Source organism: Colletes gigas, unplaced genomic scaffold, assembly GCF_013123115.1.
Source record: "Colletes gigas isolate AHSC1104 unplaced genomic scaffold, ASM1312311v1 Colletes_gigas_Sc00007, whole genome shotgun sequence".
Lineage (NCBI taxonomy): Eukaryota > Metazoa > Arthropoda > Insecta > Hymenoptera > Colletidae > Colletes > Colletes gigas.
In genome coordinates, this window is record NW_025106636.1 from 348,914 (window position 1) to 373,124 (window position 24,211).

At 37.9% G+C, this 24,211-nt stretch overlaps 3 protein-coding genes and 1 long non-coding RNA gene across 11 annotated transcripts; 1 reads left to right on the plus strand and 3 right to left on the minus strand.

Moving 5' to 3' along the window:
• Positions 1-140: 140 nt before the first annotated feature.
• LOC122396571 (arylsulfatase B-like) lies at positions 141-12,569 on the minus strand. The gene is made up of 8 exons (XM_043395102.1): positions 12,098-12,569; positions 11,533-11,692; positions 3,279-3,505; positions 2,375-2,636; positions 1,984-2,141; positions 1,083-1,377; positions 524-801; positions 141-340 (listed from the first exon to the last, which is right to left on the minus strand). Exons 1-8 carry the CDS (start codon positions 12,245-12,247, stop codon positions 203-205), a joined length of 1,668 nt encoding a protein of 555 aa, XP_043251037.1. The 5' UTR covers positions 12,248-12,569; the 3' UTR covers positions 141-202.
• LOC122396573 lies at positions 4,320-19,882 on the plus strand. 3 transcript variants are annotated; one of them, XR_006259054.1, is made up of 4 exons: positions 16,268-16,431; positions 16,705-16,807; positions 18,516-18,650; positions 19,310-19,882. It is a non-coding gene; the product is annotated as an uncharacterized LOC122396573 (long non-coding RNA). The 3 variants fall into 3 exon arrangements; XR_006259055.1 differs by lacking the exons at positions 16,268-16,431; positions 16,705-16,807 and adding an exon at positions 4,320-4,789; XR_006259053.1 differs by lacking the exon at positions 16,705-16,807.
• On the minus strand, positions 12,789-18,539 carry LOC122396570 (arylsulfatase B-like). Its single transcript, XM_043395101.1, has 8 exons — positions 18,226-18,539; positions 17,175-17,334; positions 16,659-16,885; positions 15,900-16,140; positions 15,626-15,783; positions 14,861-15,152; positions 14,391-14,695; positions 12,789-13,663 (listed from the first exon to the last, which is right to left on the minus strand). Exons 1-8 carry the CDS (start codon positions 18,346-18,348, stop codon positions 13,427-13,429), a joined length of 1,743 nt encoding a protein of 580 aa, XP_043251036.1. The 5' UTR covers positions 18,349-18,539; the 3' UTR covers positions 12,789-13,426.
• LOC122396572 (probable serine incorporator) lies at positions 18,667-23,963 on the minus strand. 6 transcript variants are annotated; one of them, XM_043395105.1, is made up of 11 exons: positions 23,751-23,963; positions 23,166-23,330; positions 22,883-23,067; positions 22,609-22,818; positions 22,444-22,528; positions 22,182-22,365; positions 21,758-21,961; positions 21,520-21,558; positions 20,112-20,259; positions 19,855-20,039; positions 18,667-19,380 (listed from the first exon to the last, which is right to left on the minus strand). In XM_043395105.1, the coding sequence occupies exons 1-10, from the start codon at positions 23,775-23,777 to the stop codon at positions 19,901-19,903; spliced, it is 1,386 nt and encodes a 461-aa protein (XP_043251040.1). In that variant the 5' UTR covers positions 23,778-23,963; the 3' UTR covers positions 18,667-19,380; positions 19,855-19,900. The 6 variants fall into 6 exon arrangements, with proteins under 6 accessions (XP_043251040.1, XP_043251039.1, XP_043251038.1 ...); XM_043395104.1 differs by having other exon boundaries at positions 20,112-20,262; XM_043395103.1 differs by having other exon boundaries at positions 20,112-20,274.
• Positions 23,964-24,211: the final 248 nt, after the last annotated feature.

Sequence of the window (24,211 nt, forward strand, 5' to 3'; positions counted from 1 at the left end):
AATTGTTTTCATCATTTTTGTTTTCTTTTTGCAACCAAAAATAGTATCACGTGTTGCAAAACACTCTGTACAGACCTTTTTTTTTATATTAAATGCCTTCTATAGACAAAAGAAAGGGAAAGAAATAGAATTACCTTCGTCCAGGATTCTAGCCACTTTGAACGAACGATTTGTAATCTTATCTTGTATTGCAAAATAATTATTATGTATCCAGTACTATCCAGGGCATCCATGTTCCATTGAAGTGTTCGGGTAAAGAGGCTGGATCCACTGGTGCGTTCGTTTGACGCACCAAAACCTTCTTATACCTCTCTATATAGAGAAGCAGCTTGTCGACGATCTATAAACGAAACAATTTTTAAACAAAATATAATCCCTTGTAAGAACTAAAAAGTATGAAAATCGGATTTGTAAAAAAGGGCTAAAAAGAAGTGAAAATTTTAAGAAGTAAAAAGTGTGAAAATCGTATTTGTAAAAAAGGGGGTAAACACAAATGAAAAATGTTAATTTCGATCCAACCTGCCTTTGGATACGCGAAAGACAAATCCGTGGTTTCGCAAGGATCGCTGTACACGTCGAACAAACACCTGTCCAAACATTTTGGGTGCGTTGTGAAATTCGTGCAAATCACCGTCGCCTCTTTTCGTAGCTTAATCATCTCCTCCAGTTTCAACGTAGACTTCGACGTGTCTGTAATCGCGGAACCTGCAAGCGATCGTAAAACATTCGATGCATCGTACTCTGGGTAGAATTCATTTATACCACTGTCTCCATAGTAGTCGCCGTACTGGAGTTTCGCTCCTTGAAACAAAAATACGAACAGAGATATTAAATTCTAAAGGTATGATTCCACTGAGGCAACACTATGCGACTTGTAATTAACTGACGACATTGCTCGACATGTTCAATGTTGTCGATTCGACAAAACAATATCAAATAATCCCGCATTTCTTTATTTCAGGAAGGAAACAAACGAGTGTGTAGCAAATACACATGTCAAGTGTCTACATAACGTCGACATGTTGCCTCAGTGGAATCACGCCTTTATACACGTGTGAACGAGGATCACAGTTTTCCATTACCATTGATCAGTTTATATTTTCCGATCAAAGCAGCCGAAGTATCTTCAACTTCGTCGATGTTTAGCAATAGATCCGTTCGATTGGTCTCATTTTCGGAGACGATGGTGAGCCACTGATCGGTACCGTCGAGATTTTTCTCCAAATCGTCCAAATCGCCGCCTGCGGCCGAGTAGAACGTTGGCAACCAATCCGTCACGTGGAACAAACGATTAGAAATTCTCGAGGCGTGTTTTATCAAAGGCGAATAGATGCACGCCACGCCGCGAACTCCACCCTCGAAAAGGGTGAACTTCAACTGAAATATCGTTTAAAAAACTCTTCTAAAAATTTTTAATCGATACAACATAATATTAGAAATAAATTCTATATTTTAAATGCACTCTTTCTATTCTATTTTTTTTTATGTACTGTACACTTCTCTGAATCAAATTTAGACACGTGCGTTTTTATTAATAATAACTCTGTTTCTATTATTATTTTATTATACGTATATGTACTATTTTTATGAGACGTTTCTTTTATACGCAACACGATTACTCGATACAACTTGTGTATTATTTGGAGCAGGTCGAGAAGTGTGTTTGTCGAGTACTTGTGAGAGAGGCAAAGGTCGAGCGCGTCCCTCTATCGGCGAGCGCGATAGTTATCGTCAGATATCAACACGTTGACTGCCAGACCCCTCAAATTAAAAGGAAAATTAAATTTTGTTTTTAGACAACTGGAACTAGCATACTAGCATACCAAGAATTTGTTATGGAATTTATTTTCACAGACTCGTTAAAATTCAAGGGCCCTAGCTTCATTTTCTTTTACATCTAATCTTGAGAATTAATTTTTTTAACTCCTTGGTGAAAAGTGGGTGACGTGGGAGTCAATGTGTTGAAGGAATTCAATTTGTTACCCCTCGTAGAGGATAGTTCGATCCAAAGTTCTCTAAAAGTCCCACAGTTTGTGCGCCATTGTCGGACATGAATACGACGATCGAATTCTCCAACATCCGCGTTTCCCTCAACGCCTTCATTATTCTGCCGACAGACTCGTCCAGTGCAGTAACAACACCTGAAATATTACTGCAATATTACAGATCTTTCGTTCGAAATTCACCCATTCGCGAATCAACTTGTTTTAGAAATTTGGGGCACGCTAAATATTAATTTACAAATAGATGAGACAATCGTTGTTATTCGTTTAGAAGGTATATGTTTTCTCTCCTTTGATAAAAAGTAATTATAAGAGAAGTTAAGTCGATCGAAATATAACTCGTATTCTTCGAGATACTATCAATTATGCACCTCCAAATTTTCTTCTGTCGAAGTCTTCGATGTGGCGTAGAGTGGAGTTCACTTCCACCGCGTCGCGAACTTCCATCACGTCTTTCGAATCGCTGGAATGAGGAGCAACGTGGGCCAATTGTAGATAAAGTGGTTTCTCACGATCGTGATTCGTTATTATACTTTCTGCTCTCTCCGTTATAAGATCGGTAATATATTCGTTATTATAATCTACGGACAGTTTACCAGGGATATCGTAGTGCAGATCGTATCCAGTGTAATTCTGTAAATTACCATTATACGTGTATGTCTATTGTTTACATAAAAATAGATTGTGAATTGTTGGTTTGTAGGTTCAGACACGGTTCTTCGCCCAGATTAAGTAAAAGAGAAAATGCAAGATTTATTTGTAAAATAAAATACAGCGATACAACACGTGGTGAGACTTAACCCTTTGCACTCCGAATTATATTTGAATTTTGTTACCAGCAGCTTCCAACGCTTTTAACACTTTACCGACCGGTAGCGGTTGATTAATCAGCTATCGGTCGGTAAGCGTTGGTCGGTAAAAAAGTTTATTAATACGCTATCGGTCGGTAAGTGTTGGCCGGTAAAAAAGTCGATTAATAGGCTATCGGTCGGTAATGTGTTAAGTGTTTTATTTGAAATTTACGTTAGCTAAAAAGTAGGGCAAATTGAAACAAATTCAATTAAATATCTGTTTTATTTACATTATTGTTGTATTTTTTAATTTTCAAGTGTATAGTGTTAAGACGACGATCCAAGGAGAGTCTAAAAACAGGGGAAAAGGGGGGCAGGCAGCAGCCCCAATCATACCCAGAAAGAAAGATAGATCTCTTGATCTCTTTGTTTCCAGAATTTGTTCGAAGAACCGTGACGACGTTTACAGATAAATACGACTTACATTTTGCACGGTGGTGTGATTAAAGTATGTAATGTAGCCGTTATAGTATCCAAAGAAGGTGTCGAAGCCTCGATGCACCGGCGTGTGATAGTCGCTGTAATAACCAACGTGCCACTTTCCAACGAGATGATTGGCGTACCCCAATTGTCGTAGATATTCCGGCAGAAGAGTATTATTCAGAGGTATTGCGCGTGGTTCGCCCGCCTTCAGCGGATAGCCTTGCATGCCTACGGTAAAAACGTGCTTTCTAATATCTGCCGTACAAATGAAGATTCATTATCTGTCAAAAGTATAAAGACTAGGATCGATTTATTATTATTGTTACGGTGCATACTTTACGTGGCGAACCAGTATGATTAATATAATGTGATTAGACCGTTGGCGTCTGTTTGCATAGTCGACCGGTCGATTAGTATGCGTTTTAATGATATACCGTGGTAACACGACGTTCGATTTTCACGTTACCAATACGTATACAGGGTGTTCGACCACCCATGGGAATTCTGGAGGTCAAAATAAGACGAAAATCAAGAATGACAATTTTTTGATTTTCGACAAAATTAAAGAATTTCGAATCATTTTGAAAAAATTATTTTCGGTTGCGGGGGTCGATTACAATCATTTTTGGTCGTTAGACATACCCTCGAAATCCTATCCACTTTCCAGAAAAAAATTCGAGAAGGTGTGGAATTTTTCGACGAAAAAAAAAATTTCGAATCGTTCTGGAAAAATTATTTTCTGTTGCAGGGGTTGATTGCAATCATTTTTGGTCATTAGACATACCCTCGAAATCCTACCCACTTTCCAGAAAAAAATTCGAATAGATGTTGCTCCTAATTAATATCCTATTAATGCCCTATGTGTCCGGGTTTCTTTTAGAGCTGCTCATGAGATTCAATTTCTATTGCTTTCGATATAATTAAATTTTCCCAATATTTAGTTGCAATTCTAAACATTCAGAGTGCGAAATTCGAATTCTGGTGTGAACCGATAACGTTGGAAGTGACACGGGAATGGTAAAGAGTAACCTAACCTAATCCGTACGATGCAACGTTGCATGTAACGTCTATTCTATATAATCTGCGCTTGAGTGTCGATATTTGATAATCGTCGTCGATATAAACGTGGTTTTCAGTGCTGATATGTACGTCGAATCGAAATAATGTGAATAATGTGAAATAATCGTGGTGTGCCGGAAAGGCGGGAAGGGGCTATTGCGTAATGCGCAAAATCCCGCCATTTTAGTAACCCGATCACGGTTTTGGAGGAAATACTTCGCGATGATCGACAAGGATCCGCGAGGATATTACACAAGCTTTATTGGTGTCAGTTTCTTATAACAAACTCTATGGACAGCCACCTATTGGATCAGATGACGAATAAATCCCATAAAACGATCGAAAGTGGAAAGAAGAGTAAGTCCCAACCAAGAAACTTTGTCGTAACTTTCGTCGTCCGGATCGTTTTTATCCGGACACTGGATATCCTGTAGCTGCCTTATTCTTTCGAAGGTTAGACAACCATATATAATAAATTTAATTAAATAAAAGTTATTAACCCTATGCACTCCACGAATTGTTTTCAACTAGTTGTGAACAACTAGTAACTTGAAAGCAACTTTGTGGTGGTGCTTCTGAGAATCGAAAGTGTTCGTTTTTTCTCAGAAAAATTAAAAAATATTTATTATCTCGTTTCGTTTATTCATTTTGCATTACTGTAAATTAAATTTGGACCAAGTTGTGTGCATATTATGTATACATATTCGTATGTTTGTCGCTGTAGCAGCGTCAGTGGGACGGCAAAGGGTTAATTGTTGTAAAAACCAAAAGAGATAACAAGAAAAGATATGAATAATACAGATCGCTTAACATATTTAATTATATGCTCGGAGATGACGTTATTCTAACCTAATTGTTAACGCTTTCGAAATTATTTCTCGTGCTATATGGTTTCAATTCATTACGCTAGGTGTGCTGAAATAGTATTCCAGTCTGACTCGATAATATAGGAAGTGTCATGGAAATGATAATGATCATTTTACTCTCGTATTGAATTCCTCTTTGAATTATCGAAAAGATTGTATAAAAAAATACTACATTTCGTTCGATTAGGTATATCTTTGTCAATCCCTCAAAAAGAGAACAAGTGCACCCTAGCTCTTCTTTTAAATGAATAATTATTAAAAATTATATTTTAAATGTCGATGGTATATGCACAGACGAGATATGCTAGCACACCTTTCACACAACGTATTTTTTCGGACCATTTTTATGGGGTCTCGAAACCCCATTACCATTTCCGTGTCACTCGCAACGTTACCATCATACATGAGAGTTGAATCTGTTGGTAACGTTGCGAATGACGCGAAAATGGTAATGGGGTTTCGTGACCCCATAAAAATGGGCCGAAAGAATACATTGGATGAGGGATCTACTCATATACCTCGTTTCTGGCAATACTCTAGAATCTTTGATGAATCAATGAGAATCAGAACTAACCTAGCGAGGAAGCTCTATATTTATGATGATCTATGCAAACCGGATCGCAGCCAATTTGCTAATATTATTTAGTTTTTAATTAATAATTGCATTACCCAGCTAAGAGTGGTACGATTATTAATTACACGTTAAATAATATTACCCAGGTCTCACCTCGTGGAGGTTGCTGCGAATGTAGACCTGCCCTAACCGATTCCCAACTACCCTCCATTAATAAAGATCTTCTGTGAAAGAAACAAACGAAAGTGCAACCGATGAAAGATGCACAACCAACGAAGAGAGTTGAAAGAGTTTCCAAAAGAATTTGTCTTCAAATAAACATTACCTGTCTAACATAACGCCTGACCAAACACTTGGCTAATTATAAATCTAAATTCGTTTATTATATCAAGAAACAATTGTAAATTCGCAGCCATTAGCTCGGTGTTGCCCACGGCAGAAAAGCTTTTTTCTCGTGGGTAACACCGATTACCAGGTCTCACCACGTGGAGGTTGCTGCGAGTGGAGACCCGAAGGGAGATAGATGGAATCAAAGTTCCATCGATCTCCCTTTTACATTCTTACAAGCTAGATTACCAAACTAGAGAGATAGAAGGAAGCAACGTTCCTTCGATCTTCCAGTTTAGTCGTACCGAGTAATTATTTTGTTTAAAAAGGGGTGAAGCTATATCGTAGGATACGCGACGCGACGCGATACGACGCGATGTCGATCAGCAGTGATCGACGCAAGGAACGAGATACGCGACACGCGAACCGAGTACCTGGTCAAAAGATTCAGCTCCGTTGCCTCTCGGCAAGTCCAATCGAAGGGGAAGCGAATCGACGCACCCGGCACAGAGGATCCCCATTTCTCCCACGCATCCCATTGGGAGCCAGATGGACCCAACTCAGGACGGCTGACTGAGAGAGGGAACGTGAGTCGGGGCTACCGTAGACAGGAACAGTCCCTGATCCCCTCTACGGCCGAAATACTCTTCCCTTTGGATCGTCTCGCCAGAGGACGGCAACTGACCCTTCGGATCAGCTAAACGGCCGATCACTTGCTTTCTACATCAAAGCAGTGGTGACCGGAACGAGAAACGGGAGAACCGGGTGAACGAGAAGCTAGTTGGTAAGTAAAAGAATTACTTGGCGTCGATGCTTATATCTAATACAAATGTACCAAGCAATTATTTTGTTTAGAAACGGGGTGAAGCTAAATTATAGGATTCGCGACGCGACGCGATGCTGTCACATGTTTCGATCGATGAAACAGCGGTGATCGCAGCAAGAAACGAGAGAACGAGTGAACGGGTGAAGCTAAGTTAATAATTGCTTGGTATCGCGACCTTAAAAATAAATTTATACTAAGGGCCCTGGAGATAAATGTCCCTCGATGTCCAACGTTGTCGTCCCACGATGATGGAGGTCTGTAAGCAAGCTGAAACTAAAAAAGTCTACATTTGCGATTAGTTACAGAGTCAAATATAATAAATTGGGGAACGCGAAGTTGTGAAATAAAATAAATGGATCCAATGAAACCAGTGACGTAAAATAGACATGGACAAGAGCACAACATATACCATAAGCAACGTTTAAGACAAGAATAAAACAGAGGAACGAACACATTCACAAACAAGGAGCCAGAAGTAAAATATGTAAGAAGACCAGACAAACGTAAACGTGGCGAAACGATAGATTCAAGCCCAGCAGACATTTGAACGTCGAAAAAGAAGACGTGCAATATAGAATGTGCATCGAACAAACCAAGCAAGGAACAAGTAATGAAATATGGAAGGAGGCCAAAGAAAGAAAGAAAGAAGCCCCACGTTCAAGCCCAACAGATGCTCGAAGGTCGAAAAGGAAATTAGAGAGGAGAGATTCGGAACTCTCTCACTACTCGTCACTAATGGTCAATATTGGTCAGTACTGGTCACCAAAACTGACCAGTACTCGGCCAGTGGTCAGTAGTGATGAGTGAAGGTGGAGCGCGGACCCACGAGGGTCCGTCACGTCCGCCAGCCTAGAGAAAGAGTGAGAGAGTGCTCGCCGCCGGCAGGTAGCCTCAGGCAGAACAGTTAGAGGGGTGGGGATGACCGACCTTGGCGAGTTCACCAACCCATTAACCGTTAACCGTGCCTTTGACCGAAAAATGAATATTCTACGTAAAATGGTATTAAAATAATTATTTATACATCCTACGCTATGGAGCATTATTTTAACTATTGCTTGATGTTAATTAATAATTATTGCAAACAATATGTATGAAAATATGGACAAATTCGAGGAGACTGGAAGTTTCTTTGAATTTCTGTCGAGAACCAAGGTCGTACATTTTACGTACTCGTTTCTTCGATATTCTGTCCTTGATACGATACTTTCTTTTGTATAAGTTTTCGTTTTTCATTTCTTCTAAGTAAATTATATAGGATTCTAATTAAGATACTTAATCTGTGTCATTAAAATCGCAAAACAATATGTTGCAACACCCAACAAAACACGCATTAATGCACACAAAGGGAAGTTGTGTATTTTGAATCGTAAATTTGGAAAATATTCAAGCATCGAGGGGTTTAATCTCGCAACATGCGAGAACAATTCTCGTGTCGGTCAATTGGAACGGTTTAAAAATATTAAAGAAATATTAAAATGATTATACGTATTGTATTAAAAAATTTCAAACAGTTTTGGAAAAATTATTTTCGGTTGCGGGGATCAATTAGAATCATTTTTGATAATAGACGTATCCTTGAAATCCTAAGCATTGTCGAGAAAAAAAATTCTCGACGAGGTAATCCCAGGTAGGAATCGCGATTGTAAAAGAAATACAAGCTACCGTTTTTCTTTTGATGATATGCGAAATATACACGAGGTATATCTCGAAAACTTATACAAAAGAAAGTATCGTATCAAGGACAGAAGATCGAAGAAACGAATACGTGATGTACGACCTTGGTTCTCGACAGAAATTCAAAGAAACTTTCAGTCTCCACGAATTTCTCCATATTTTCATATCTGTTGTTTGCAATAATTATTAATTAACATCAAGCAATAGTTAAAATAATGCTCGATAGCGTAGGTTGTATAAATAATTATTTTAATACCATTTTGCGTAGAATATTCATTTTTCGGTCAAAGGCACGGTTAACCGTTCATGGGTTGGTGAACTCGCCAAGGTCGGTCATCCCCACCCCTTTAACTGTTCTGCCTGAGGCTAGCTGCAGGCGGCGAGCACTCTTTCACTCTTTCTCTGGGCTGGCGGACGTGACGGACCCTCGTGGGTCCGCGCTCCACCTTCACTCATCACTACTGACCACTGGCCGAGTACTGGTCAGTTTTGGTGACCAGTACTGACCAATATTGACCATTAGTGACGAGTAGTGAGAGAGTTCCGAATCTCTCCTCTCTAATTTCCTTTTCGACCTTCGAGCATCTGTTGGGCTTGAACGTGGGGCTTCTTTCTTTCTTTCTTTGGCCTCCTTCCATATTTCATTACTTGTTCCTTGCTTGGTTTGTTCGATGCACATTCTATATTGCACGTCTTTTTTTCGACGTTCAAATGTCTGCTGGGCTTGAATCTATCGTTTCGCCACGTTTACGTTTGTCTGGTCTTCTTACATATTTTACTTCTGGCTCCTTGTTTGTGAATGTGTTCGTTCCTCTGTTTTATTCTTGTCTTAAACGTTGCTTATGGTATATGTTGTGCTCTTGACCATGTCTATTTTACGTCACTGGTTTCATTGGATCCATTTATTTTATTTCACAACTTCGCGTTCCCCAATTTATTATATTTGACTCTGTAACTAATCGCAAATGTAGACTTTTTTAGTTTCAGCTTGCTTACAGACCTCAATCATCGTGGGACGACAACGTTGGACATCGAGGGACATTTATCTCCAGGGCCCTTAGTATAAATTTATTTTTAAGGTCGCGATACCAAGCAATTATTAACTTAGCTTCACCCGTTCACTCGTTCTCTCGTTTCTTGCTGCGATCACCGCTGTTTCATCGATCGAAACATGTGACAGCAATCGCGTCGCGTCGCGAATCCCATAATTTAGCTTCACCCCGTTTCTAAACAAAATAATTGCTTGGTACATTTGTATTAGATATAAGCATCGACGCCAAGTAATTCTTTTACTTACCAACTAGCTTCTCGTTCACCCGGTTCTCCCGTTTCTCGTTCCGGTCACCACTGCTTTGATGTAGAAAGCAAGTGATCGTCCGTTTAGCTGATCCGAAGGGTCAGTTGCCGTCCTCTGGCGAGACGATCCAAAGGGAAGAGTATTTCGGCCGTAGAGGGGATCAGGGACTGTTCCTGTCTACGGTAGCCCCGACTCACGTTCCCTCTCTCAGTCAGCCGTCCTGAGTTGGGTCCATCTGGCTCCCAATGGGATGCGTGGGAGAAATGGGGATCCTCTGTGCCGGGTGCGTCGATTCGCTTCCCCTTCGATTGGACTTGCCGAGAGGCAACGGAGCTGAATCTTTTGACCAGGTACTCGGTTCGCGTGTCGCGTATCTCGTTCCTTGCGTCGATCACTGCTGATCGACATCGCGTCGTATCGCGTCGCGTCGCGTATCCTACGATATAGCTTCACCCCTTTTTAAACAAAATAATTACTCGGTACGACTAAACTGGAAGATCGAAGGAACGTTGCTTCCTTCTATCTCTCTAGTTTGGTAATCTAGCTTGTAAGAATGTAAAAGGGAGATCGATGGAACTTTGATTCCATCTATCTCCCTTCGGGTCTCCACTCGCAGCAACCTCCACGTGGTGAGACCTGGTAATCGGTGTTACCCACGAGAAAAAAGCTTTTCTGCCGTGGGCAACACCGAGCTAATGGCTGCGAATTTACAATTGTTTCTTGATATAATAAACGAATTTAGATTTATAATTAGCCAAGTGTTTGGTCAGGCGTTATGTTAGACAGGTAATGTTTATTTGAAGACAAATTCTTTTGGAAACTCTTTCAACTCTCTTCGTTGGTTGTGCATCTTTCATCGGTTGCACTTTCGTTTGTTTCTTTCACAGAAGATCTTTATTAATGGAGGGTAGTTGGGAATCGGTTAGGGCAGGTCTACATTCGCAGCAACCTCCACGAGGTGAGACCTGGGTAATATTATTTAACGTGTAATTAATAATCGTATCACTCTTAGCTGGGTAATGCAATTATTAATTAAGAACTAAATAATATTAGCAAACTGGCTACGATCCGGTTTGCATGGATCATCATAAATATAGTGCTTCTTCGCTAGGTTAGTTCTGATTCTCATTGATTCATCAAAGATTCTAGAGTATTGCCAGAAACGAAGTATACGACTAGATCTTTCATCCAATGTATTTTTTCGGCCCATTTTTATGGGGTCTCGAATCCCCATTACCATTTTCGCGTCATTCGCAACGTTACCAACAGATTCAGAAATGAATTTTAATCCCTTCCATAGTCAAATTACATGTGGTTACATACAAACTACAGTTGGCTAGCTATCAATACTAATTCAGTGAATAGTTTCTCAACTGACCGCCATCCATGAGAGGAGGCCGCTAGAATCACCTCCGAATTTTCAGGTCGGTATGGCAGTCAGATTGGGCAGCGAAAATCCATAAAGTGAAAGGTCTATTCGTATACCAGGTCTGTGGTATATGGACCATCGGAATTGTATACTTAAACCAAATATATTGCACGAAACTTTTTCGCCATTTTAATAAACATAAAACACATTTCACGGACGATATCGTGGTCTTTTAAGATTGCCAAATGGTAGGTGATGCGTACCTGTTCGAATAGGATAGCGTCCAGTAAGGAAAGCTGTCCTGGATGGCGTACATATCGGTAGAACGTAATGTCGTTGCAATATTACGCCGTGATAAGCAAGAGCGTCTATATTTGGCGTAGGTATTTCATTGCTGCCATGAAAACTCACGTCGTTCCAACCCTTAACGGACAATTTTAATTAGTCTCGGTCAACGTAGATAATCAACAAACTTTTCGCGTCATGTAAAAACATGTATGCCTGGAAGTCCAGTTCAAGGATGAGAGGTTGGCTACCGAGTCTGATTAGTAACAGTACAATCTACTTCCTGCAGACCATTGCCCACCTTCGTGAGTTTATACATGGAAAGTAGATTATACACTGTTACCAATCAGACTCGAATTTGAAAAGTAAAATAAAATTTCGTTTTATAATATTTCCATAGTAAAATAGCCGGATGTCCTGACGCATTTGGCCATTACTCGTCATCTCTATTTATCGGTTATCTATTATTTAATAATAGACGTTCCTCGACACTCCTGCTTGAAAATTCGTCTATTTGAATTGTGAAGAAAGTAAGAGCATTACCAGATCGTCCGCGATGATAACAATTATGTGTGGCCGCTGCAGAATCGACTGCTTCTTGTTCGACGCTGGCAGTAGTGCAATATAGAAACACACAGTAAGCACAGCCACGCTTAATACGAAAATCGCGACGCGTGCCTTCGTACCCGACATATTTATTTTTTCTCTTCGCGTATATTTGCTTTGATAAAAATGTCGAACCACCGATCGAAAAGATCGATATTTACGTGAACATGGAAATTTGTTAATTATACTACTCGGCGTACAGAAAGGCGAAGCATGAGCATTTGCACGTACGTTGGCACACGGAATCGGTTAAACTGCAGGTGACAAACGTTTCGGTACGGTTCTTTTGATAAGGATCGTGCACTCGATAACAATGATTTAACCACGGGAACGCAACTGTACCATGAAACCTACATGTACTTTGTTACCGTTTGCAACACGGATGGGGAAAGTGTAATGTGGGATGCCATGGTCCGCCTATTATCACTTTCGCTCGTGCAACCATCCGATTTCGAAGGTTGCACTGCATTGTTGTCAGGGCCGTATCAATGGCGACCGATGCCCTGAGCGTAGACCAAACACACACGTAGTATGTATTTACGCTTTTACGCGTAATCGGTTAACGTGCAGCGTCTGAAGTTGACAATTATTATAAACAAACAATTCGTCCAATTGCGAATAAATGAAAAAATACTGGCTCGGTTTTAATAAAAGGAGATATCTTGAATAGATTAGCTTGGTAACTACGCCAATATTGACGTGAGATAACACAGATCGCTGCAATCTTCTCTGAGATTTAAAGAAACGACACAATTATCGATATCTTTGAACAAACAATAACGATAACGAATCGTACTGTGAAATCTGAAAAATATGAATATGTACGAACGATTTAATTCGATCTGTTGTTTTATTCTTTCTGTTCTGACGAGGCATGGATCTTTCATCCAGAGTATTTTTTCAACCCATTTTTCTGGGGCCTCGAAACCCCATTACCATTTTCGTGTCATTTGCAAAGTTACCGACAGATTTAGAAACGAATGATAACGTAATTATATTTGATGTTTATTACGCAAACGCGGTGCTCGATAGTATAAAATATTTTACATTTGATTTCACGTAAATATTAAACGCAATTAAATTAATCGTTACAATAATTTAAGTTATAACAAATATAATGAATATCGTTCGTTAAAAGGTACTACTTCAAAAATATACAAGTTATTGTTTCGTGACGTCGGAGAAATGAACTTATTCGTTTCAATTTGTACCTCGCTAATCACATTCATTGCTATGGTTTATCAGCCAACCCTAAATCATTTCGAGTCAAACTATACTATTCAACAACATCGAAATAAATATGATTGAAGCGTGGATGCAGTACACCAAGTGTCCGAATACTGCCGCGGCGTTAGGAACGTGCATCGTAGCCCCCGAGTTCATCCACGGTTCCCACGTGTTGTTTCTTCTTCTTGGATCGGCGAACCAATCTATGGGTAATTTGACTTGCGATACTAAGATACGTCCATAACTTTCCAGATAAAGATCCAAGTCACGCGCGATCTGCAAACGAGAACGTTAAATTTCCATAGTTACGCATGTTTTTTTGTAGAAAGTCATTTAGTAATTAGAATTTCCGAAGCAACGAAATCGTAATGGTGCGCAACTCGTGAGTATAGGCGAGATATGAGTTCGAAGGAGGAAGGATGAATAAGTTACAAATCCAATATGGCGGCCGTCCCTACGGAATCGAAACGAACGAATAAAGAAAATGATGCGGTGTGTTATTTCGCAAGAGAACACGATTACATATTATATGTATAAAGCTATCTCGGCCACCGCGATCTCAGATATTCTATAAATTCCCGAGCAGTGTGTTTACGATTCTGTAACAAAATCCGCTTAAAAAACATTCTTAGCCCCGTACTGGTATGGCGACACTTCCCGTACTCGCCACCAGGCGGCTACGCTTTCGTCTCTCTCGCAAGCGCTCGAATAACCCTTTCGTTCTTGTTCAGAGTTTAGGGTCAACCTTGGGAAAAATTTTAACGGGAGATTCTAGAGGCCAAAATAAGACGAAAATCAAGAATACTAATTTGTTGATGTATTCTTGATTTTCGTCTTATTTTGGCCTCTAGAATCTCCCATTAAAATTAAGAGACTATCCAATGTCTGCTAGGATGCTTTTCTTCTCTCGCGTTCGCTATTCCTCGTAGTATAGTAATTAAAAGAAAAGTGTAGTGGCTAACGCTGGATCGAACGAAACAATTAGCATTTTATTATCACTTACCCTGGGATACAATAAGGCAATGTTGTTCGTTTCGCACGGATCGGTAGCTATATCGAACAAACATTCGGTAACGTTGCACGTGGTGAACACGTGTCTGCTAGAGTGCGTCATATTTGGACGGCAGTAGACCGTTGCTTCGTGCCGTAATTGTTTCATTGTACTCGGTTGTGTAACTGGACCCCCTAAATGAAAGGTGATATCTTGAGAGACAGAACTATCCAGCACGAGGTCCGTATAGGGCACTGTCTCCAACGTTATCCCGAAATCACCGTAATATCCATCGTAATAGCCGCGATTGAACGAACCTTAAAAACAAAATTTGACTCTCGATCAATCTCTTTGCGCCCTTGGCCACATATGTGGACGTTTAGTATTATTATTATAATAGTTACTGTCAATAATAAAAAAAAAATTCGTCCCTGGAAGAGGTTAAAACGAAGAAATTTTAAGAAAATATTATGAATAATTGCCTCGTAATAGCTTGAACCGACTGTATATCGCCCCCTCGGTTTTATAAACTTCGTCGATGTTTAATAAAAGCTTGTCTCTGCCGCGCCCGATCCCTTCGCTCAGGACACGCCATTGGTCGATGCCGTCGATCTCGCCTAAATCTTTCAGATCACCGCCGGCCGCTGAGTAGAGAATCGGCAACCAATCCGTTATGTGGACCAGTTGGTTCGAAACGCGTGCTGCTTTCTGGATCCTTGGCGACCATAACGCCGCGACCCCTCTCACGCCTCCCTCGTACAATGTGTACTTCGTCTGCATTACAAAAGGGAACCGAAACGTTTGGTTAAAAATATTTGTTTCAAGCGCACGGAGAACACGCGATTCGTTCAGTTTAAACTTGTTAACCCCTTCGTTAACCCCTACGGGATTTAAATCTCAAGCGATACAGCTTGCGATTTAAATTTTAGTAATATCTCAAGTGGTTAAATCATGGAAAAGATGTTTAAAGAATAGAAAGATATGCCATCTGCTACATCGATATGATTTAGTGGCGTCGCCTCCCATGCTCGCCACCAGAGGGGTCGCGCTCTCACAAGCGCTCAAGCGACCCCTTGGTTGCTATATATTCAAACGACTTCCCAATATCCCAATCGTCTAAGGCAGGACCTGCTAGAAAACCTTCAGAAACGCCACAATTTGATTCATAAATATAAAGATACACGAAGGGTTTAACAAGGCGAATTAATCAAATAAATAAATAAATATGTCGCTTCATACGATCTTACCCCTCTTAAGGGGTAGTTTGAACCCCAATTTCTGTATCTACCGATGGACGCTGCACCATTATCTGTGAGAAACAAAATCAAGGAGTCCCCGAGCATTCCTTTGTCGCCTAACGCGTGAAAGATATGCCCGACCGAATCATCCAGTTTCGATACCATTTCTAAGACATAGAAACCAAGTTGCTTTATAAATTATTAAGCGCATTTGAAATACATACTGTGATAAAATTAAGAACACCGGAAGCAGAGAGAGTTTTCTGCTCTTTGTTTCACGTACTAGCGTATTTGCGACGATTTGGTTCGCTAATTTCGCTGAACTCCTTATCGTTGTATTGGCCCGTAGGTTGTTCCAAAGGCGCGTGGACAGCGAGATGAGATATGTGGAGATAAAGGGGTCTGGGAAGCTCGTGATTTTCGATTATTTTAATTGCCTCGTCGGTGAATAAGTCTGTTGCGTATTCGCGATTTATTCCGTGGGCTGGATCGTCTCCTCGGTGCATGTCGTATCCGCTCATGTTCTGAAAGTGTGCAAAGTTGTTGAAACAAACTGTCTGTAAAAAGCAAAGCTTGTTATTCGATTACATTATATTTGAATGTTTGAATTAACGCGTCTTTGGCTCGTCCGCGAGTAAGAAGTGGTGGGGGATGGACGGGTATCACTGCGCATGAGTGAACTGCGCAGAGCCGAGGAACGATCGACGATCGTAGTCGTGCAATCGGGTGCGTAACGCGAAGGTGCGTATTGGAACGACGCGAGTAAACATTGAAGGTTACGTGTGCATTCGGGAAAGTCGAGCACGGGATCGGAGGTTCGTCTGAAATTGCGTTTAATTCTAATTAACAACTGCCGAAATCTTAGTGTAATTTTCACCGAGGAACCAAACAAATTAGTTCTCAGACTTAACCTCAACGTAACCTCCATTGTCAGCGGTAGTGTATACCAAGCTCGAAGCGTATAATTCATTTCGAATATCCACGTTGTTATTGTATTCCGAAACACAAGAATTTCAAGTTGTTACGCGTTGATTCGTTTTACCTGATTCGAATATTTGTAATCGTAGTAAGTGATGTGACTATTGTAGAATCCAAGGAAGGAATCGAAGCCTCTGTGCAATGGTGTATATTGAGGCGTATGGTATCCCATATGCCACTTTCCAATCAGTTTCGTGGTGTATCCTAATCCTCGTAGGTATTCCGGTAAAATTTTTATATTCAACGGCAGACCACGTGGTTCACCACCGCGTATTCCATCCCCTTGCATCCCTGTATAAATCATTCGCAGTTGTCTGTTACGTATGCATTTTAAAATAGTTTGTATACTGAGATAGGAAACAGCAAAAAAAGAACCAAATTTAAAGTATAATTTATCTCATTCAGGCGCAATAGATTAAAGTTTGCTAAAGTGAATTGTTAAAGTGAGATACATTTCTTTTTCAATTTGTTACGTGAAGTTTTATCGCGGATTATAGAATCATGGAGCTGGAAATATTATGTTTGCGTACGTTTCCCTTTTCAGGTTATGTTAAGATCAGTTTTTTTGTAAAGCACATACCAATACGTATTGGATACAGTCCGGTAAAAAAAGCTGTCCTAGATGGCGTGCTAGATGGTAAAACGTAGTGTCTGTTTAATATAATTCCATTGTAGCCAAGTGCGTCGATGTTAGGCGTTGGTATCTGATTCGATCCGTGAAAGCCGACATCGTACCATCCCTATAAGATATTTAAATTTCGTGCTAGATAAAACGATTGCATAATAAACGGGGTAATTGATACGGTGGCACCGGGAAGAGGAAAATTTTTGTTTTGAAGCCGCGATGAGTCACATACACTAACATCCTTATTATTTGCGCGGGCGTGGATAATTTTCGAGCCACGATAATTGTCTTAACTAAGGACAATTTTAATTCAAAACGCTTTCCTACTACAGATTAATCATAGCGAATTAAGCAAAGTAGGCAGACACAAACCATATACAAGCGGTTACACGTTACATACATATGTGCACGTATAATATTCACATTGTATCTGGACTATTTTTTTAGCATTTTTAATTTTCTAGAATCTCTTTCGTAATGTTGCTAATTGTCATCGCTAGCGATGTTTAGACATTTGTTAAAATAATAATCTCTACTTTAACGATCAGAGGTCCTTAGCAGGCACTTCAGACATGATTTTAATTAACGATTATTCGTTGCAGAGGTTTCTTTGAACTGTAAAGAGAAATATATCGGTAACTTTTTTTTTTATCGAAATGACGATTAATTAGCCATTTTGCATAAAATCGGACACTTTTAACAATTTTTCAGGAAATTTTCAGTAACATTTCATTTAGTGTTGTAGTTTTTAATGATATTTCAACCGTTACATTTATAGCTATTTGAAAATATTATTCAATGTGAAATTATGAATGAAAAATGTAATTTTTATTTAAGAATCTTAAATTCATTGCACTTATCTGCCATATTAATAAACTTTAAATTAAATAATTTTCTTCATGTATTAGCCTTTAAACAGATATTTTTAAATTGACCATAATTTTCGGAGCTTTCTTTAACACGTGCAAACGCTTGTATTTTTACTAAATATTTCTTGCAATCTTACCAAGTCGTCGACCATAAACACGATAATGTGCGGCGCAGATTCGTACAGACCAACCACATAACCGACGCACAATATTAGACGCAACACGAAAGTACTTATTAGAATTAGGAAAACCCGACACATTTTTCCACATAAAAGGAGTCGAAAGAACGTTAAAAAAAATTTATGTAAAAAAAAAAAAAACTGGAAAGTTGACACACAAAGGGACGGATTCGGGTTCCTTTATACCACTTTCGAACACGATTCACGAAGTAGAGCCATCAGAATATTACTCGCGATATTTATTACAGAGCTCCTGCTGGGCACAGAAGAATGAGGAACAGAAATAAACACGTTTATATAGTCCTCCCACGAGGAAACATTGTCATGAATAGACTACATGAAAGGGAAGGGAAAATACACTAATAATTACGGTAATAAAGGAGGTACGTGTTTCAACTGGGTTACTTCTCATCTTACATGTTATCTTTCGTACTTATGTAATTGTCTATCTACGTACAGGACGTTTCGTGTAATTTCATATTTAAATTAAATTTACACGTTTCAATAGAGTGCGATTAAGTTCCATCATTGGGTATGAGTTAGAAGAATTAGGTTTACGGCTTTGTATATTTGCACGTTGATGCATTGTTTTATATATATATATATATTCAACTATATCGGACAACAGAATTTTTTTAAGCCGAAATCTTTGCAAGTAGTACAGGATATGATATACAAGATTAGGAAAGTATGGTAATGAAATGGTTGCTGTATATCCAAGTTATTTTCACATATCCTGGTTATCGAGACAATCATGAACATACTGATTATTAACTTGAGTGGTTTAATGAACCGGCAAATAAATAGTTATCATAATTTTTGTAAAAAGTAGTGCGTTTATTAAAACTGTTGGGCATAATTATATTATTGTCACATAGATTAAAATGCAATGGAAACTTTACCATCTTGAGAAGAACATTACTGTTTTCGCGAGCAATTGCTAGTAGTTTATTTTAGCAGCACAGGCCCCCGTAGTAGTATTCTTCTGCGTTCTGCATTTAATAATGTATAAAAATATATTGAGTATTAACGTTTTTTTCAGAACAGTGACAATCGTCGGGACTTTCTATACATATTTTTACAATACTCTTAACTACACAGGCATTAGAAAAACTGAAATTAAAAGAATAACACAAGTCAAATAAAAGCGAAAATAATACATGAAAAACTGTTTGCTAATTATATAACAACGTTACAATGTACAATACAAAAAATTTTATACAATGAAAATTATAGTTAAACGCATAATAAACTGAAATGTAATGAAGATGATTAAAGACAGAATTTCATGGTACAATATATAAGTATTTATTATATTAATATGTACTTATGCTAAGTAATTATTAATTATAGTAGCATTTAATTTTATAATTACAATACTTTCGTTTAAATATTATAAGAGAGAAAGAGAGAGAAAAAAGAAACGGTTTTAGACATATTATAACTGTGTTTGAAATAATTTAAATATATGTATCTTAAATGCAACATTTCTATGGAAGCTCAGAAATAAAAATAAAATACATATATGTAGAAGAGTTTGAAAATTATTTTAAATGTAGTTATTCTATATTATATGAATTTGTATACCTGGCTAATTACCACTCTTCGTGTTTCGTGATAGAATCTTATATATTTAAGAAAAATCTCGGTTTGGAAACGCTATACGATTGACCAGTGTCCATACGTACAGCCCCAAACACATCCAGGAGGATATAATTTTTACCCACATCGAAGCGGCATTGGAGTTCAAAGTATTCAAAGTGGAATTTGGTCTATAAAAATATTGGTATAATTACACTAAAGTATAGCACTTGTAGTAAAAGATACGTATAACAAATACTCACTGGTACCAGTTAGTAAGAGTCATCATAACGTATAACGTAGAGAGGGCGAACATTAGATGAAATGAACTCCAATCGTAAGCTACTTTGTCCTCCTCGTTGTCCCAAACTTTAGCTTCGCCTCCACTTTCTGCATCAGGATTCCGGCCTTCTACTGGAGTATAATCTGGTTACATTTAGGAAAATGGGAAATAACTCAAAAGAAAGTGTTCTACGATATGATGTTTCTTTCTCAAATAAATGTTCCTGTTAGGATTAATTGCACAACAATAGCAACGAATGTTATTACATGCGTGTTTAAACTTTATCTTGATCCTTTTGGTACAGGAGCATTAGGCCACGAACCACTTATTTTATAGCTCGCAATACGATGCTAAATCTTGGTTCAAGTTCAACTCGCAAGAGTTATTCTTAAGAGGATACAGCATCGAACGTTGTGAGAAATAAAATAACGATAGAGTCTGGAAGAGTTGTCTTTCGAAGCAAACACTTCCGGTACAATAAAGCGAATAAATATTGATAGCTCAAACAAGTCCTACAAAGCATAAATACATACACTTTGAAAACAAACAATCAAACGTGGTTAAAGTCGGGATGCAGCAATTTTAGAATACTTGTTCGATGGTTGTCGATTAGAAACAATGCCTGTACCGAAAGGGGTTCTTTTTGTATCGAGTAACAAAGACTATAAGCAAACAAAAATTGATGAGAATGAAATTTGATATGAAATTGAGACTTATGAATAAAAATTTATATTAGAAAATATTTGCATTGAAAATATAGTAACAGAATTCTTGAATGAAAAATTTAAATCAAACAGAAAATAGTATAAGACAATGAAAACAGGCACACGCTAACTACTAAGCAACCAGATGACTAGCACTGATTGCACGACTGGAAATTTGATAATTCTATTTTGAAAAAATAGGTAAAAAATGTAAAATGAAATTTCTTTCGTGAGATTTACGTTTTTAAGAAAGTACACGTTTCATGCGAGCTTTTGATTTTTTCGATCGTGTAGAAAGATACCCATATGTTTATTTCAGGATCATTATATACGTCCAATAGAATTATTTTATCTTTGCAAAATCCGTCACATCGATGCATAAACAATTGTACGCTCACTCGACAAATACTCGAAGAATTTTCGGAAACAAAGCGTCGTATGAAAAAATTTAATTCTACATTTTCTAGTTGCAAGACACCCCGAGTTATCATTTACGACAAAAATTATCATAGCTTGCATTTCGAAATCTTCATGATTAATAAACAAAATTTTTGTAGATATGTTAATTTCAATATTATGTATATAACGTAAAAGCTACTATTTTCAATTACAAAAAAAAAACAAATGACCAAGGTAACTATACTGAATTTAAATAATATTTTAAAGGTAATAGTGTGTGCCTACCTTCATTGTTGATAAGACACTGGTCTGCTGTATTCCTGACTGTACGAAGAAAGCACATTATTTTATTAAAGATATTTCGATCAATCGTTTAAATATATGGAAGAAAAGTGAACATATTAAGTCATTTAAAAGTATGCTAAATATGCGAGTACATATATATTTTTAAGTCATTTAATTTAAAGAAATCAAACAAACTGTATTAGCTTTAAATAAAAAAAGTGAATTGGTTTCTACATACCTGCTCCGTTATCCTTGACTAGAACATTCTCAGACATTATAATCTCTGATGATAATTTGGATGCATTGCACAAAGAGCTATACAGCACACAACCGAACCAGATGATTAAACCAATAATACTTTCTTTATCAAAAGTAACGTGATTGCGTGCTTTAGCATCATCGGGAGAGAACATTTGCAAAAATCCAGGATTGCACTCCTCGTCTGTGAATAGAATCAATTATGGTAATCATTAAAGCAAATAAATAGTATTAACCCATTCAGAACGCCGACAATCCATAGTTAAAACTGCGTTTCTATATCAACTTTTCGAGTCGCCATAATACGTTTAAATGTTCGCGCCAGCAAATTTTTCTGCCATTACGAATCTCGTTCGTCCCGTAAAGGTTAATATTCGACGCATACTTGAAGTACGTAGATATACCTGGACTGTTTGAAATTCCACTCCACGTTAAATAAATAACATACAGCGAAACGATAGACGATTGAAGAAGACCAGAACGCGGATAACGTTCTTGTACGCTTGGGAGAATTGACACAATACTAGCAATCACGCACAAGATTAAGTTGAAAGATATAAAGAATTTATTCAAAGAACAGTTGTCTGGCTGCAATAGAAAGATAAAGTAAGTGTCAAAAATGTCGAGCTATAAAATAAATTATAACTAGATTGTTTGGATACTTACATGGGTAAAATATACAAAGAGTAAACTAACTCCCGTGATAGAAACAGCATAATTAAACAATGTTACCCCCAAGAGCGCAGCGTACCTGTTATATTTATTTAATAATATATACTTTGATCCATTACGAATTAAACAAAGTACAATAATACACGCGGTTATACGTACCATCCTTTCGATTCTGTATCTTCGTAATTACCTACCCACACATCGGCCCATGAATGGGCAAACACAATGATAAGAATCAATTGGATAATAATAAAAAGAAAACCACCTATCATTCCGAAATACATCCATGTTATTCCAAATGATTTTTCAGGGATGAAAAAGGCTCCGATAATCCCACCGATTATTAGAAGATATTTAATAGCCCAAAATCTAAAATCACAATTTACGCGTTACATATAGCTCTCGATACGCAAAATATATTATTTTGTCATACCCGTTCTGTATAGGTGCCCGAGGATCTTTAGAACTTTTCACGCCGATCATTATGATAGACATCAAAAAGAAATAAAGTGTTATGATGAAACATATCCTATAAACCGCTAAATATCCAACAGCAGACTCGCAATCGACGGTGAAAGTCGATGGGACATAATTTGTACTGTTAGCACAAAACGGTACCTATGAAAGAAAACAGGAATATTTCGTATAAAAGAAAACATACCCCTTTTCTTTATAATTTAATTGAAATTTACCAATTCCATATGTTGTAATGTTACCTTTTTGAGTGCATCTTGTAAACCGGGAGCCAATGTAATGCAAGCAGCGATAGTTCCTAGCATTAATAATAATGCATACATGATACGAGTACTTGTGCTGTTACGACATGTCGGGCATTGAGAGCAACAGAAACTGCACGCTGTGCTGCCGCACAAGCAGGCAAGCTATAGAACAGAAAATATGTAAAATAACATCTAGTATTTTCTTACATCGTAAAAGTTATTTTGGACTTTAAAATTGTTTAATAACTTAATATGGAAAGGGTTGAATACAATAATACAAAACAATAATTGTGATGCAAATATTAATATAGTACAGTTTGTTTTGATAAGACATTGATTATAGAGTATACGTTTATGCTCTCAGAGTTAATATGATGCGAAGTAAAATGTGATCAATGTTATAATTAACTGTATACTAATCTTTGTTCGTTACATAGAAAATGATATCATCTAATAATGGAGAGTAAATGTCACAACGACCAGATTAGATCGAGGCATTTTTAAAAAGTTATTCAATCGACGATCGAGGGTGTATTTTAAAAATGAGTATCGTATACGTTATTTACAATTTAATCGACTTACCTGTGCTGTGGAACAAATGAGTCCCATCACGATGTTTTATATCCGTTCAATGGATCAAAACGATATAGAGAAACCCACAATTTACAATTATACACCTATACTATTAATTACAGAACAAGATAAGTCATACGAAAGAACAAACAACACAGTAGCTTTCAAGAAAAATTTACACAATGACAATGGCGTCTTGACAGATCGTACCCAACTTCTCGCTATCAGCTGACTTGATGTCACATCCTCTTCAGAAGCTAATATGAAAAATGATCGACGTTGATTAATAAAAGTAACAAATTTATTAACAATGACATTCAACAAATAACAAAGCTATAATAATGAAACGGTACTGTTAAATCAATAATCGGTTTAAATGAATATTCGAATTTGTATCGAATGCGAAATGCTACGAATGACGTCATTTCCATATTTAAAATTCGAACGGGCAATTCCAGATGGCGTTGCAA

What these genes read in the sequence shown, in the direction of transcription:
- LOC122396571 (XM_043395102.1), bottom strand. Translation starts at nt 12,247, where the DNA reads ATGTCGGGTACGAAGGCACGCGTCGCGATTTTCGTATTAAGCGTGGCT. An exon ending in ACGCTATCCTATTCGAACAG is followed by an intron (nt 3,506 to 11,532) that starts GTACGCATCACC and finishes TTTTTACCGTAG; the next exon opens with GCATGCAAGGCTATCCGCTG. An exon ending in CGAACTATCCTCTACGAGGG is followed by an intron (nt 1,378 to 1,983) that starts GTAACAAATTGA and finishes ACGATATTTCAG; the next exon opens with TTGAAGTTCACCCTTTTCGA.
- LOC122396570 (XM_043395101.1), bottom strand. Translation starts at nt 18,348, where the DNA reads ATGTGTCGGGTTTTCCTAATTCTAATAAGTACTTTCGTGTTGCGTCTA. An exon ending in ACTGTATCCAATACGTATTG is followed by an intron (nt 16,886 to 17,174) that starts GTATGTGCTTTA and finishes TGATTTATACAG; the next exon opens with GGATGCAAGGGGATGGAATA. An exon ending in ATTACAAATATTCGAATCAG is followed by an intron (nt 16,141 to 16,658) that starts GTAAAACGAATC and finishes GCACACTTTCAG; the next exon opens with AACATGAGCGGATACGACAT.
- LOC122396572 (XM_043395103.1), bottom strand. Translation starts at nt 23,777, where the DNA reads ATGGGACTCATTTGTTCCACAGCACAG. An exon ending in GATACAGAATCGAAAGGATG is followed by an intron (nt 22,529 to 22,608) that starts GTACGTATAACC and finishes TAAATATAACAG; the next exon opens with GTACGCTGCGCTCTTGGGGG. An exon ending in AGTCAAGGATAACGGAGCAG is followed by an intron (nt 21,559 to 21,757) that starts GTATGTAGAAAC and finishes TTCTTCGTACAG; the next exon opens with TCAGGAATACAGCAGACCAG.